At 43.5% G+C, this 16,236-nt stretch overlaps 1 protein-coding gene across 3 annotated transcripts in view; it reads left to right on the plus strand.

Moving 5' to 3' along the window:
- The window catches only part of rock1 (Rho-associated, coiled-coil containing protein kinase 1), a 52,523-nt gene that overhangs the window by 33,414 nt on the left and 2,873 nt on the right, over positions 1-16,236 (plus strand). For 2 of the 3 annotated variants that reach the window (XM_079488808.1, XM_079488807.1), the window contains exons 22-32: positions 556-659; positions 1,223-1,388; positions 2,604-2,697; positions 3,562-3,650; positions 4,385-4,576; positions 6,401-6,566; positions 10,143-10,213; positions 10,336-10,424; positions 12,722-12,800; positions 13,827-14,088; positions 15,929-16,136. In XM_079488808.1, the coding sequence (XP_079344934.1) occupies positions 556-659; positions 1,223-1,388; positions 2,604-2,697; positions 3,562-3,650; positions 4,385-4,576; positions 6,401-6,566; positions 10,143-10,213; positions 10,336-10,424; positions 12,722-12,800; positions 13,827-14,088; positions 15,929-16,136 (1,520 nt within the window). Of the gene's footprint in view, positions 1-555; positions 660-1,222; positions 1,389-2,603; positions 2,698-3,561; positions 3,651-4,384; positions 4,577-6,400; positions 6,567-9,075; positions 9,126-10,142; positions 10,214-10,335; positions 10,425-12,721; positions 12,801-13,826; positions 14,089-15,928; positions 16,137-16,236 lie in introns of those variants that run through there. The other variant, XR_013788395.1, reaches the window with a different exon arrangement.

Raw genomic sequence — 16,236 nt, forward strand, 5'->3', positions numbered from 1 at the left:
AAACGTTGTGTTATATACTTTAGCTATTGAAAAATATCAGATCCACAAGCATCTACTACAGAGCGCCGCGCTACGAGCTTGTAGATCTGCTATTTTTTTTAACATCTTGGAAATGTGGTGCAAATCTTTGAATATATATTCTTTCAAAGCGAACGTCGTTTTTAACTCAAATCGTGGGGGGGAGGGACAACATATTTCCAGATGGTGGTCGGCGGGCAATTAGATATATTTTTGGGGGTCCTTGACATGAAAATGTTTGCGAACGACTGACAGAAACATGGGTTTTTCAGAAAACATCTAAATGCCTTAACCCATTTTGGACGGGAACCCCTTTTGGTGTTTCTGTTATACTTTAGCTATTGAAAAATAGCAGATCTACAAGCTCATAGCGCGCCACCGAGTGGCGCGCTATGAGCTTGTAGGTCTGCTATTTTTGAAAAATCATAAAAATGTGGCACAAATCTTTGAATAGATATATATTCTTTCAGGGCGAACGTTTTTTTTATTTCGACGTCAGGCCTAAATACCTTAAACGTCCTCTCTGTTGGCCCTCAGACGCTCTACAAAACTCAGGTCAAGGAGCTGAAAGAGGAGATTGAAGAGAAGAACCGTACGGTACAGGAAGCTCAGAAGAAGGTGCAGGAACTGCACAGTGAAAGGTAAGACATGAACTACTACTCGCTCTCGAAAAAACCTGTCCCGATGTATTGAGATATTGTCATGTGGTTACTGAAAGAAAATAATCCTACTTTAAATGTCTTAAGCCTTCACAGCAGCATCCGAAATCCACCAGCTCATACTTGTTAATAATGTAATCATTGGATTTGTAGGTCCCAAAATGATGTCCGGTTACCAAGCAAGTCATATAATGAATAAACAAAATGTCTCATAAAGTGCACAGACCTAACCAGCTTCAGGCAAACTTGACCACTGGTAGGAATAACGCAGCCCTTTCCACAGGGTAAAGCCCAAACCACACCAATGAACGAAACCGTTTTAGCGTTCGTCTCGGCGGTCCGATATGTCTCGTTGCACGTTGGCGCATGTCATTGCATTGCGTCGCAAGTGATCCAATTCAAAGGCGCATTACTCTGGTGTGCGTGCGTGTGCAACGCGTACGCCAAGTCACAAAAAAACACTTGTTGCCGTGGAGACGAGGATGCATGTTTACAGGCAAAACGTCACAGGTTTGTTCAACTGTTGCGTCTCGTGTGTCCAAAAGGGACTCCCTGTCGGCCCAGCTGGACCTCACGGTGACCAAGGCGGAGTCGGAGCAGTTGGCCAGGGCGCTGCAGGAGGAGCAATACTTTGAGCTCAGCCAGGAGAACAAGAAGGCCATCACGCGACACAAGCAGGAGACTGGGGAAAGGGACGCTACCATCTCACGGGTAAACACCACTGCATCTATTACAGACTATATACAGTTGGGTGCCACCGATATTGTCCCTTATCATTTGACCCATTTAGGCCTGACCTCAAAATTAAAAAAAAAATCTTCTAAATCCTCCAACTTTCTGAAATAAATATTTTCACGATTTTTCAAAAATAGCAGACCTACAAAGCTCGTAGCGCGCCACTCGGTGGCGCGCTATGAGCTTGTAGATCTGCTATTTTTCAATAGCTAAATTATAACATAATGTTTAAAACACCAAAAGGGGTTCCCGCCCAAAATGGGTTAACTGTCCTTTTGCGCAGATCACGCAAACCTCAGCAAAAAGAAAAGGACAATATCGATGGCCTCCAACTGTATATATACATGTGAGCGAATTCCGAGCCCACATTCCTCTGTGGCGGAAGCTCACGTTTTTTGGCGACACAGAGGTGGCGACATAAACTTTATTTCTCTTCAGAAGCGTTAAGGCCTATTCATAGTCCAGTTTTCGGTTGAAGAGGTGACCCCTGAAACGGTGGTTAGTAAAAAACGTTGAGAGACGTGTTGTGTGAGGGGTGACCACCGCAGCGTGACGTCATTTTTTTGTAGTTTTCGGTGGTCACCTCTTCACCGAAGACTGGACTATGAATAGGCCTTTACTATTGTAACCACCATGCAGCATAAAAATTGAATGACACGCGCATCCATGCAGTGCAATGCATGTTGGGTTACAGGTGCATGATGGGAAGCCGAGTATTTTGTGCATCAATGTCATGTTTTTATTGTTTTTTTCCCCTTAGACTTGATTCTAGTTCATAACAACAATCATAACAACAATCTCCCACACGTGTTAACACATTTGGGTATTACCCACGTGCATAGCCCAAGACGTCTGTGGACGTTTTATTTTTATTTATTTATTTTTTTATTAAAAAAAATCAGAAAAATCAAAACACTTTTTTTTAACACATGGTGCCAAAGTTTGTGTTTTCGCCATTGAGAATGCATTTGGCGTTTAAATTAAATAACTCAGAAACTATAAAACATTTCAAAGTAAAAAGTTCCAGCATGTGTCTCCACAGTCAGCTGAATTATAAAAAATGTGAATGGATTTTCTAGGTGAAAGTGATTTTGGGCAGTTTTGCGTGGGCTCTCAATGTGTTAATATTCACACACCTATTTGAAGTGACATATTTCTGTCTGTTGACGACTTTAAATTCATCATCCGCAGCTGGAGGAATCCAATAAAACCCTGACCAAAGACGTGGACAACCTCGCCAAGGAGAAGACGGAGATAGATGAGAAGCTTCATTCCCAGGAGGAAGGTGCGGCCATGTTTGTTTGTCTGTCTGTCTGTCGATCCCTCACTCATCCCCCATATCAACAAGTGGTTAACCACGTGAACGCTAGCGCCCCTATTCTGGGGTGAACATTCAGCATTAAAAAGAAATCACACCCGTGTGAACTGAGTGGTGCAACTCCCCCCCCCTCTCTCTCTCTCTGTCTCTCATTAGCAGGCAGCAGTGCAGCACTATCTCTCTCTCTCTCTGTTTCTGGCACAACAGCGCCACTTTTGGTAGTCATTGGTACTCGTGCTCATAGTGACAGTCACATAGGTGGGTGGGTGAACACATGGGTGAACACATAGGTGAACACGGACATTGCTGTTCCTTGGAGTGGTTGCACCACTCAAAAAAATGCTGATCTACAAGCTCACAGCGCGGGCCGTTGCGAGCTTGTAGGACGTTCTTTTAATTCATTTTTTTGTCAAAGACATTTGGTGAAAAAAGTATAGACCTCTGGGGAAAGTATAATGAAGTATAATCCTTGCTGTCGGGAGGAAACCACCTAACTCCATTTTTGAAGTTTTGCATAAATCGAACACCCTTTACGTCTGTATAGGTTAAAATACTATTGAACCAATGGAAAGTAGTAAAAAGCACTTCGGACAAAACCGAAGTTGGACCCTCAAACTGTCTGCTAAGGCAGCTAACTCCACCACCTCTCCCTCTCTCAAGCAAGTCATTGACAATATATAAAGTATTGCTTGTAGTGTAGTATTGCTTTGTTTAAAAAAAATTAAGATTTTCTTCATTACCTGGGAAAAATGAACCTTTTGGAGTTAGGTGGTTTCTTTCTTAAGAAGTGGTTTATCATGCCGTACTGAGCCAAGACTGTCTCCCTCACAGAGTATGCAGCTCAGAAGGAGGAGATTTCAAACACAATCAAGGCCAGCTACGAGAAGGTCCTCCAAACAGAGCGCACGTTGAAGACTCAGGTATGGATCCATGTCCTGTGTTAGGACACCCCCTACCTACCGTATAGAGCAGGGGTGGGCCACTCTGACCATGGAGAGGGCCACTGTAATATTTACACACTCACTTCCAGAAGCAAGGCCACATTGCATATTACTGTGGTAGCAAAAAATTAGCCGATCTACAAGCGAAAAACGCGTCACAACTGCAACGCGTTTTGACATTGTAGATCGGCTATTTTTGCTATATTTGAATGAGTAGGAAACATGATGCCTGATGAAGGTCTGAACGACCGAAATTGTACGTGTGCATAAGGATTTTATTTTCTTCGATGCTATATTTGAATTGAAATCTAGAATATATATATTTTTGGCTATTTTTTAATTGGAATCAGACTGAAAAGTAACGTTTTTTTATTTAATTTCAAATGCATTAAATGCATTTGAAATTAAATAAAAAATGTTACTTTTATTTACTTTTATTTTATAACTACATTTTAGTTATAGTTATGTTAACTTTATGAACTAAATACAAATACATTGGACACATTTTAATACTATTAATTAGCTGAAATCAATAATATATCAGTATTCTGATATTAACCTGTGGGCCGCATTCAGTGATGGTGGGGGCTGCATGTGGCCGCCAGTTGCCAATGTATGGCATAGATCCTTGTCCTGTGTTACAAAACCCTGTTAAAACCCCAGCTGAGAAGCCAGGCTGATTAACCCAGTCTTGTATCTCAATCTCTTATCAGGCAGTGAACAAGCTGGCGGAGATCATGAACCGCAAGGACATGAAGCTGGACCAGAAGAAGAAGGGCAGCACCGCCGACCTCCGCAAGAAGGAGAAGGAGAACCGCAAGCTGCAGGCGGACCTGAACCTGGAGAAGGACAAGTTCAACCACATGGCCATCAAGTACCAGAAGGAGCTGAGCGAGATGCAGGCGGTGAGTGGACGACAAACTACTCTGCTTCATTGCTTTAACCCAGGGGTGGCCCACACCTTATTTTTGGACTTGAGAGCTACTTTCAAAATAGCCTCGGAAACCCAGACGTTTTTATTTCCAGGGAGAAGAAAAGAAAGTCTGGGGCAGAGTCCACTTCAATTCGGCATACAGTAGCGCAAACGTCGCTCACTCTCTGCTGATTTCTGATCGTCTGCACCTTTGTTAAATTGACGCACACACGTACACACACGTACACAAACATACTCCTCTCTCTCTCTCTGTCGCTCTAATTAATTAGTCTCATGTCGCGCAGCTGCGCCTAGTTTCTCCCAGCGGATCCTGCCGGGAGCTGCCTATGCCATAAAAGCATAGGTGAGTTCCAGTGTACCTTCAAAATGACCGGCTCAACAAGATCTACCCACCCCAAACAATATTATACCATTGCTGAAAATAGTTAAAAAATTTACCCGAGGGGGCTTTGGAATAGAGGCGCTGGCGTTGCATATAAGACAAACGCACTTGGAATGGGGAAAACAAATATTATAATTTTTTTTATAATAACTTTGTATGTAACTGCTGCTCATGTTTGTGCGCAAACACTCTTGAAAAGAAAGTAGGCCTATTGCATTGTGGGTTTGAGCTAACGGGCCCCTTTTGAAGTCAGTCAATCAATCAAGTCACCTTAATTCAAGTGGCAGATGCCAAAAGGGCTCTACCCTGTGGAAAGGGATGTTTTCTTTTTTATTATATATTTTTTAGGCCATGTCAATGTAGTCTACCTGCACAACCTGAACCTTAGTGATCTACTTCGTTTTGGGCATCCCTGCTTTAAGCAAATTCAACAGCCACGTTTGAGCTCTGGAAACAGAAAAATAGTTGTGGAACAGTTAATCAAACTAATGGATTTAATTGTTTATATAAAAAGAAAATTGAATAAAATAATCGATTTTGGTATTCTTTTTAGCAGATCTACAAGCTCACAGCGCATTCCATTGGTATTTTTGCACCGCTGTACGTTGAAGTATAAAATTGGGCTTAAGTACTTGATTTTGTCAATTAGTTTATATAACGCATTATGTCTGAATTTGCACGCGCAAAACATTTATTTAGCAAACACACGGATGTGTCCTGCATTCCACAAATAAACCAGACATTTATAAAAATGTCACAAATGAAGCAGAAATGTGAGGTTATAGATGACGAAAAGAAACTGAAACCTTTCATAATTACATTTTCCATTCTTAAGTTTAGGAGATTACCTATTTGTCACCACCACTGGTTTACAAAGAAGAAAAAGGAAAAAAACGATCTCAGTGGAACTAAAGTCCAGTTTAATTATTTAGACCAGTGGTTCCCAAACCTTGTAGCCTGTTGTGAGCTTGTAGAGCCGTTTTCACTCATTCTTAAACGTTTCTTTTCTAATTTATGGAATTTTTACTTCATTTCTTTATGAAAAAGGAACAAACACCCGCACACTGTCTTCAAATTCAGTGACCAACTTTTAATAGGGAAACAGCAACGTTTCGGCCTATGCGGCCTTCATCAGGCTATCTTTACTTTTTGGCACTCTACTTCATTTCTTTATAAAAGTACTGAAAAACAAATCATTGAAATTTGTTTTTAATTCATGACATTTTTGAATGAATTTTGCTTTTTTAAGAATGCTCTTTGAAAAGGTTTTGAAATAATTACAATTAAAAACAAAATGTATGAACCCAAAAATAACGGGACCCATATAGATTTTGTCCGCGACCCACAGTGATTTAGACACCCACACCCGAGTCCGATCTATCTCTCCCTAACCGTGCTTCTCCGCCCCCACAGCAACTGTCGGAGGAGTCGACGTATCGCAACGAGCTGCAAATGCAGCTGGACAGCAAGGAGAGCGACATCGAGCAGCTCCGAGAGAAGCTGAACGACCTGCAGCTTCGCATGGACAACTCCAGCGTCACCAGCCTGCAGCCGGACGAGACGGACAGCAACATCGCAGGTAGGATGGGGGGTGCCTCTGCCGGGGGCTGACGGGGTGCTGCCGCATCCTGCAGGGAAGCCCTTTTAACAGGTTCCGTCCATCCGACGTGCCCATCACACACGTCATAAGCAATCCAACCGACGGGGTGCTTTGACGTGTGTACACGTCCTAGCGCATCTTCAATGATATCAAACGAGAGAAGAATATTCTGATCTTTTTTCTTTTTTGAGTTGTACTCCAATGCTCTTCGCTCTTCGTTCATCCGCGCTGCCGTTCACTTCCCTGTTTACCGATGCAGAAAGAAGGCCTCGTATCTCCTAATCTATGGCGCTCTCCGTGGTTTTGATCAGATGGATATACTAAGCTCTTCATTTCTGACTTCAACATGCCTCTCGTTCCAAATATGAACGCGAGCGATCATCAGCGATGATTACCGTAATGTTAGAGGTAAGCGAGCAAAAAATATTCCACCGATTTTTTTTTTCTCCGAACCGGAAAAATATCTGCGTGGCCCCCGAGCTGTTATTTTTGAAAGAAATCCCGGCACCCATTGTGTTAACAGTCAGCTTAGGATTCATCCACTGCAGCTGATTTCAGTCACTGACATTCTTCTTTGAATTCGATCAAGCTGGGAGCTGATACTACTAAGAAGTGGCAGATACCAAAAGGGCTTTACCTACTGCTTTACGGATACCTATGTCATGCTATTAATATACACCTCTGTCATTTAAGTTATTTTCCAGAAAATGTACCATAGGTCAGGATTTAGAAGGCGGTTTTAGAGTCTGCCTCAGGTCTTTACTTTCAGGGTTCAATGGAGATTCAATGACTCCATATAACGTTTTGAATTATTAAGCAAATATTGATCTCTCGGTAGAATACAACACACCTGGTGGTGATTGCAGGCAGTGACATCAGGGTGTACTAATTAACTGTATGATTAACTGCACCGTATCATTTAAAGTCACACTTAAATCACAGCATCCTCTTGTAGCATAAAACATGATGGAACCATCTTAGAGGATTTTCTAGACCGTGACGAGGAGGAATACTGTATATAAATAACTGATACTTTGTTATAACGTTAATATGACAATTTATACAATGTGCTTTTTGTTAAGCCAAGCTAACGATGATTTAGGGCAGAGGCCACTGGTACCAGTACCACTGGTGGTACTTGAGCCCCCCTCTGGTGATACACAGAGGAGTCACCCAAAAAAGGAGAAAAAAAGACTAAAGTGGAATGTAATATTTGTATTACTACAGGTAGTTCTTCTGACCAAGCAACTGGTTGAAATAGGCTATCCAGCCGTGCTGAAATGAGCACGACAGCACACCTAGCACAAGATTTGAGAACGGATGAATCGCATTAGAAATATCATCAGTTGTGCTGATTTAGTGATTAGACAGAGTTTTGTGAGAGCAGCAGCATTGTTGGCTTAGGAATGGAACAAAAAGGGCAGGTATACGCTCCTGTATTTTAACATCCACTAAACAATCCACAACCATCGTGTTTTACTTTCACTTCCTTGTCTTCAGCCATGATGCTCCGACAGCTAGGACATGTGCGCACTCTGAATTTCCAAAAAGGAGCAGAATTTCTGCTCTGGCGTCCTCTAGTTGAATGTATGAACGCACCCGTAGTTTCATCACAGCTCTCCATTCTACTCTTATTGGTTTCAAGTTGTTGGTGAAGTGGGGAGCATGGTTCATGCTAGGTTCCAAGTATATCTATATACGAATAAAAATGGATAGCTAGTACCCACCCTGAACTACACCACACACATACACACAGACACACACACACACACACACACACACACACACACACACACACACACACACACACACACACACACACACAGGAAACTGTGTAAGGAGCAACAGAGCAGCCGTTGTCTCTCAAGGTTTTATTTTAAACTGGAGAATGGTATCTGTATCCAAAAGAAAGGCAGTAATGTTTTGCTGTGGGTTAAATTATGTCGACAGAAGCACAATGTACACATGGGAAATGTAATTTTTATTGGCATTAACAGTTGCACTTTAAATGCTAAAATCATCGACTGCAGTCACGTACTCTGCTGTTTTATCAATTATTTTGTGTGTACTTTAGCTACTTATATTGTGGATCAGGTATTGACTAGTGCTAGGCACCTTGCGTGCATTTTATTTTTTAGCAACGTTAGTAGGTCACCTGACCTAGATCATATGGTGTTTTTTGTTGCTTTAAAAAAAAAATGATGCGTTGACATGCTTTTGGAGTACCAGGTGTGGGTTTGCCACATAGGACAACACAATGAGGGCCTTAAAGTCTTGACAATCGCAGGAAAGTGCTTTACTTTTGTGTGATTGCCAAGTTTGCCAACTATGCGTGGCACTATTTGAATTGTCCTTGTGTAACTCCAAACAAGTTAAAACAAACTTCATTGAATTGCGAAGCGAAGCGAACACTCGAAGCAATCGCACATTGATTACTGGTGTCTGTTGTTAAATCCTTCTCTCATCTCTTATTTTCCCTCATGTCCAGTTGGTTCTCCTTGCTCCTCTTGTCTTTGTAACTTCTATTCTTTCCCCTCTGTGAGTAACTTTGAGTGTAGGTGCCTGCCTTTGTGCCTGGCCTGCACTGCTGCTGCCGTTGTATGCTCGTGTCTTGTGCCTTCTTGTGTTATTTTCCATTCTCTTGTCAGGGGTGACAAAAGCCCTGTCCCTTGTGAGGAAATTCAACAACAACACGTTTGAAAGAAGCCTGTCTGAGTGGGGAGAGAAATTATCTTTCGTAATTGTTTGAGCGTAGCCGATGAGGCTCTTAGACTAGAACACACCAGATCACTCTCAGCACCTTTCAAAACGTGTCTGGAAACTGAACACACCCTTTTTTCCTTTTTTCTTTTTTTAGTTCTGTGTGCTTCAAATACTTAAAACACCTATTCTTTTGTTGGCAAGTGGCATGTTCACCTCAGAAGTAGAAGTAGTGCTCTGTGGAAACAAGAAACTCCTTCACAAAGTCATTTGTTGGCACTCAAGCCCCTCTTAGTTCACTATCCCCTGTAGCTTTCGTTGTGCCAAAGGCATGCTCTGCACTTTCAGTTGGTATCACTTTAACATAATTACCAGATAGCCAGCCGATTGTACACATCACTGAGGATATCGGTTCTGTTTTCAGTAAGGAAGTTAGTGACCAGGCTTGTGGTGAACTGACAAGAAATGAATGAAAATGTATTTAGAATAAATCCTTTTTTACACACACAAAAAATAAAGAAAACATCCTGCAACGGCTCTAACCTGCTAAGAACAATTTCTTAACCCATGTTTGTATATGTTCTCATGCATTGGGAGTGTGACGTAACAGCATGGGATATCTTTACATTAATTCTTGTCACTTACTCCAGTTCGGTTATATTAAAGTGAAACCCTTGCAGAACTCTGAGTCTGAGTTCACCCGTTTGTTTTGAAACCTTTGCAACCTTTGTCACTTTGAAGTTTTGTTGTATATCGCAGTTAAGTCTGAATTGAAATCACTGCATGGCATTTTTTACCCCCCTACAGTCTCAACGCAGAATGCTTTTGTATTTACTTCCTCTTTGCATTTTCTAGAATCGAGACTGGAAGGCTGGCTGTCCATTCCTAATCGTACTAATATCAAGCGATACGGCTGGAAGAAGCAGGTACGTGAAGTGGATTTAATGTTTCCTTCATATGTTGGAACCTTCATATATATTGAAATATGCTGCCAGCACTTTGAGGCCAACACCTTATTGTCCTCTTATTGTCTTTTTGATGCCTGTAGTATGTGGTGGTGAGCAGCAAGAAAATTCTGTTCTACAACGATGAACAAGATAAAGAACAGTCCAACCCATCTATGGTACTAGATATTGAGTAAGTGTCCTTTTATTATTCTCTTCCGTTCTCTTTTGACTTTAGAAACCATTATTTCCTTGTAGAGGACATTGTTGTCCTAAAGGGCCTTTCAAACGGGAAGCGAGGAACACACACGTTGTTGCCTGGATCGACAGGTCTGCTACAGGTCTGCTACAGGTCTGCTATACAGGTCTGCTATACAGGTCTGCTACAGGTCTGCTCTACAGGTCTGCTACAGGTCTGCTATACAGGTCTGCTACAGGTCTGCTACAGGTCTGCTACAGGTCTGCTATACAGGTCTGCTATACAGGTCTGCTACAGGTCTGCTCTACAGGTCTGCTACAGGTCTGCTATACAGGTCTGCTACAGGTCTGCTCTACAGGTCTGCTACAGGTCTGCTATACAGGTCTGCTACAGGTCTGCTATACAGGTCTGGTATACAGGTCTGCTATACAGGTCTGCTACAGGTCTGCTACAGGTCTGCTATACAGGTCTGCTACAGGTCTGCTATACAGGTCTGCTATACAGGTCTGCTACAGGTCTGGTATACAGGTCTGGTATACAGGTCTGCTATACAGGTCTGCTACAGGTCTGCTATACAGGTCTGCTACAGGTCTGCTATACAGGTCTGCTATACAGGTCTGCTATACAGGTCTGCTATACAGGTCTGCTATACAGGTCTGCTATAGGTCTGCTATACAGGTCTGCTATACAGGTCTGCTATACAGGTCTGCTATAGGTCTGCTATACAGGTCTGCTACAGGTCTGCTATACAGGTCTGCTATACAGGTCTGCTACAGGTCTGCTATACAGGTCTGCTACAGGTCTGCTATACAGGTCTGCTACAGGTCTGCTATACAGGTCTGCTACAGGTCTGCTATACAGGTCTGCTATACAGGTCTGCTACAGGTCTGCTATACAGGTCTGCTACAGGTCTGCTATACAGGTCTGCTACAGGTCTGCTATACAGGTCTGCTATACAGGTCTGCTATACAGGTCTGCTACAGGTCTGCTACAGGTCTGCTACAGGTCTGCTATACAGGTCTGCTATACAGGTCTGCTATACAGGTCTGCTACACAGGTCTGCTATACAGGTCTGCTATACAGGTCTTCTATACAGGTCTTCTATACAGGTCTGCTATACAGGTCTGCTATACAGGTCTGCTACAGGTCTGCTACAGGTCTGCTATACAGGTCTGCTATACAGGTCTGCTATACAGGTCTTCTATACAGGTCTGCTACAGGTCTGCTATACAGGTCTGCTACAGGTCTGCTACAGGTCTGCTATACAGGTCTGCTATACAGGTCTGCTACAGGTCTGCTACAGGTCTGCTATACAGGTCTGCTATACAGGTCTGCTATACAGGTCTGCTACAGGTCTGCTATACAGGTCTGCTATACAGGTCTGCTACAGGTCTGCTACAGGTCTGCTACAGGTCTGCTATACAGGTCTGCTATACAGGTCTGCTACAGGTCTGCTACAGGTCTGCTACACAGGTCTGCTATACAGGTCTGCTACAGGTCTGCTATACAGGTCTGCTATACAGGTCTGCTACAGGTCTGCTACACAGGTCTGCTATACAGGTCTGCTATACAGGTCTGCTACAGGTCTGCTATACAGGTCTGCTACACAGGTCTGCTACAGGTCTGCTATACAGGTCTGCTATACAGGTCTGCTACAGGTCTGCTACAGGTCTGCTATACAGGTCTGCTACACAGGTCTGCTACAGGTCTGCTATACAGGTCTGCTATACAGGTCTGCTATACAGGTCTGCTATAGGTCTGCTACACAGGTCTGCTATACAGGTCTGCTACAGGTCTGCTACAGGTCTGCTATACAGGTCTGCTACAGGTCTGCTATACAGGTCTGCTACAGGTCTGCTATACAGGTCTGCTATACAGGTCTGCTATACAGGTCTGCTATACAGGTCTGCTATAGGTCTGCTACAGGTCTGCTATACAGGTCTGCTACAGGTCTGCTATACAGGTCTGCTATACAGGTCTTCTACAGGTCTGCTACAGGTCTGCCCAAGAAGGGCGCGACAACGCAAGCGTAAAAAAAAAGCTAAACAGATTCCACGTCTGGTGAGTCGCGGGCGTGTTCACATCGCACTGCGCAAAAACGCAGAGCTCATTGAAAATGAACTATAGGCGTGTTTGAAAGGCCCTTAAAGGATAACCGTCAAGTTTGCCCTATTATGTGCTAACTTACTACTTGTTTGTCAGACTGTTCAGAGGGATTGCATTTGTTCCAGTTTGTCAGCATTAGTGGTGTTACGGACACTTTATTGCTAATGGTTTGTGGTGCATTACAGCAAACTGTTCCATGTGAGAGCAGTTACACAGGGAGACGTGTACCGGGCTGAGACGGAGGAGATTCCAAGGATATTCCAGGTACTGTAGTTCACTGGTTCCCAAACCTTTTCATGTCAAGGACCCCTAAATGATACTCATTAGCCTGCAGACCCCCCCCCCCCCCCCCAATATGAAAATGTATGCCAAGGACCCCATAAGAGAAGGTGACCTGAATTAGGCTAAGGTCCCTCATTAACCCATTTTGACCTGAGATCAGATTCTAAAAATGTCTTCTACATCCTGACAGTTTTCTGAAAAAGCTATGTTTCTATGTCAGTCATTCTTCGATTTTTCAAAAATAGCAGACCTACAAGCTCGTAGCGCACCACTCGGTGGCGCGCTATGAGCTTGTAGATCTGCTATTTTTCAATAGCTAAAGCATAACATAATGCATAATGCTAGGGGTTCCCGCCCAGAATGGGTTAAATGGCATTTCTATCTCTGGGACCCCAATGTATATTGTAAAGTCAATGTCAATTACAGACCCATAAGGGTCCATTTGGTTCCTAATTATTATCATTTAGCTGGGGACCCCCTGGAACTCTCTCAAGGACCCCTTGGGGTCCCCGGACCCCACTTTGAGAACCACTGGTGTAGTTTGCTCCTTCCTCTTCTGGACTTCTCACACAATTAATAAAACGAGCGTCTTTCATGCAAAAATAACGGCACTGAAGTCACTGTAGGTCATGAAACCAACCATCTCGCACTACACTAATAGATTGTTGTTAAATGAGCATTGTTATGCATTGTTGGCATACTGTATGTGCCAATTGGGCAGTGTGTATCTGTTGTGATTATTGTATCTTATTATGGAACAAATTGGTACTCATAAGCGGTGGGCTGCTGATATGACAAAAGTAATTAATTTAATCATTGTTTTTCCATAACAATGTGCATTTACAGTATCACACCTTAGCTAATTAAAAACAATCATATTGCATGATGTTTTGAGTTTGGTTAAAAAACTAAATAAATCCCTGCAATATACTGTGGTGTTTCTGAGTCCGAAAAAAGCTGTATATTTTAGAGGTGACCTCTTAAGTCTCACTCTCTGTCCATGTTCAGATTCTTTATGCCAATGAGGGAGAGTGCAGGAAGGAGGTGGACATGGAGACGGTTCCCCAGGGGGACAAGACCAACTGCCTTCCCCACAAGGGCCATGAATTCATCCCCACACTGTATCATTTCCCTTCCAACTGCGACGCCTGCGCCAAGCCACTGTGGCACGTGTTCAAGCCTCCACCCGCCCTGGAGTGTCGCCGCTGCCATGTCAAGTGCCACAAGGACCACCTTGACAAAAAGGAGGACGTTATCGCCCCTTGCAAAGGTAACATGATGCCGGAGCAGACGGGGCTTTGGTGGCAGCCGTGGTCTAGGAATGGCAAGCTTACGAGGGTGCAGTACTTAGTTCAGACTAGTCATTGGTCCGACAAACGACAAGCTACCTCAGGGGTGGGCAACTTTGACGATGGAGAGGGCCACTATATTTCCACACTCACTCCAGAGGGCCGCATTGCATATTACTGTCGTAGCAAAAATAGCCGATCTACAAGCTCGCGCTGCGACGCGTTTTGAGCTTGTAGATCAGCTATTTTTGCTATATTTGAATTGAAATACTGAATTATTTTTCGCTTTTTTTTTAATTTAATTTAAATCTGAAAAGTAACCTTTTTATTGATTTTCAAATGGATTTAGTTTTAGTTGTGATAACTTTATGAACTAAATACAAATTGTACACAAAAAGACAATACTACTAATACTAGTCGTTAAGTACTAGTCATTTAATACTAGTCATTAAGTATAATTAAAGCAGGTCATGTTTGCATGTTTGGAATTGCAACAGCTGAAATCAATACTATATCAGTATTCTGATATTAACCTGCGGGCCGCATTAAGTGACGGTGGGGGCCGCATGTGGCCCACGGGCCGCCAGCAGCCCACCCCTGAGCTACCTCAAATCCTAACCTAACCATAAGCACGGGAGCAGCACATGTTCGAGCGGTTCCCGCATGTCGGACTAATGCTCCGTGTCACAATTCGGAGCTATCAAAAATACCTGTCCTTAACTTAAACTATAATTGCATTGCTGGTAACAAATCATTCATTACAGAAACACAAACCTGTAACATTCTATTGATAAACAATTAATAATGAACTGGGGTTTTACTGTACTTGATGGAGCATAGTTTTATTGTTTGTTTACCGGTGCCAGCCACTCTACATTTGACCACGTGTGCTTCTGCCCCTATGTATGTATCAGCACAGCATAAACAGCTGCAGCATGATTGCAACTCAATTACACTAATTTAACACAAACGAGAGACTGTGCAACACACACACACATACTCACCAAACTCATCACCTGAATAACAGTGCCCACACAAAATAATGTAGTAGTACCACAGTGAAAACCCGCATATCAAATGGACTATCACCGCCTGAATACAAGTGCCCACAGTCACATGGGGGTGCATACGTTTGTTAAGACATATTATACAACAGGTCGCTTCGAGGAAGCAATCTGATTGGTTGAAACAGCTTTCTAGCCGTGCTTCAAACGAGCATGATGGACCACCTAATCAAAACAAAGAATTCAGCTGCTCTGTTCTCCCAGAGCGCAGCCGACGGGGTTGCTAGGCTAGCTACTTTCTTGGGACATTTGTGGTCGTAGTGGCTACATATGTCATTAAAAAAATAGTGTAACTGTTGTATAATTGCAATATTACACTCGAGGAGGTGCTTTAACGTCATTAATGCACTTCTGCGCTGCCTTTCGGAACTTTCCTGCAGCATCGCATTAATGATGTTAAACCACCCCATCTTGTGTAATATTGCTTAACTAGCAGTCCGACGACACCGTCGCTCCCGACCTGCATGGCCGCTTACAACTAACCTGTGGCAGGTTAAAACTAACCCGTGGCTTCCTGTGAGGTTAGGTTCAGGGTTGGGTATTGGGTAGGGTGTCTGACTCATGACCGTGGGACTGTTAGTACGTCGGACCAAACACATGCACCCCCACACATCACCAGCCCGAATACCAGCACCCAGTCATCAAACAGTAGTACAGCCAGGCACCGCTTACTTCGCACAGGGTGTGAAACATGAGGTGACTGTGTGAGGTCATGTGTTTAAAGAGTTGTGTCTTTGACCCCCACCCCCCCCGGCAGTAAACTACGACGTGACCTCTGCCCGAGACATGCTCCTGTTGGCCCTGACCCAAGACGAGCAGAAGAAATGGATCGGCCACCTGGGCAAGAAGATCCCCAAGACGCCTCCCTCCACCTTCTCCAGGGCCTCGCCGCGCACCATGTCCACTCGCTCCGGAGCCAACCAGTCCTTCCGCAAGAACCCCAAAAGCATCACCGGAAAGCCAAGGTAACCTCACGTTCTGTTCTGTTCTCTTCAGATCCAGTGCTTCCAAAACTTTTCAGCCCGTGACCCAAAAGAGAAATTTAGATATTCGCCCCCGGGGACC

Source organism: Electrona antarctica (genome assembly GCF_951216825.1).
Source record: "Electrona antarctica genome assembly, chromosome: 19".
In the NCBI taxonomy this organism is placed as follows: Eukaryota; Metazoa; Chordata; class Actinopteri; order Myctophiformes; family Myctophidae; genus Electrona; species Electrona antarctica.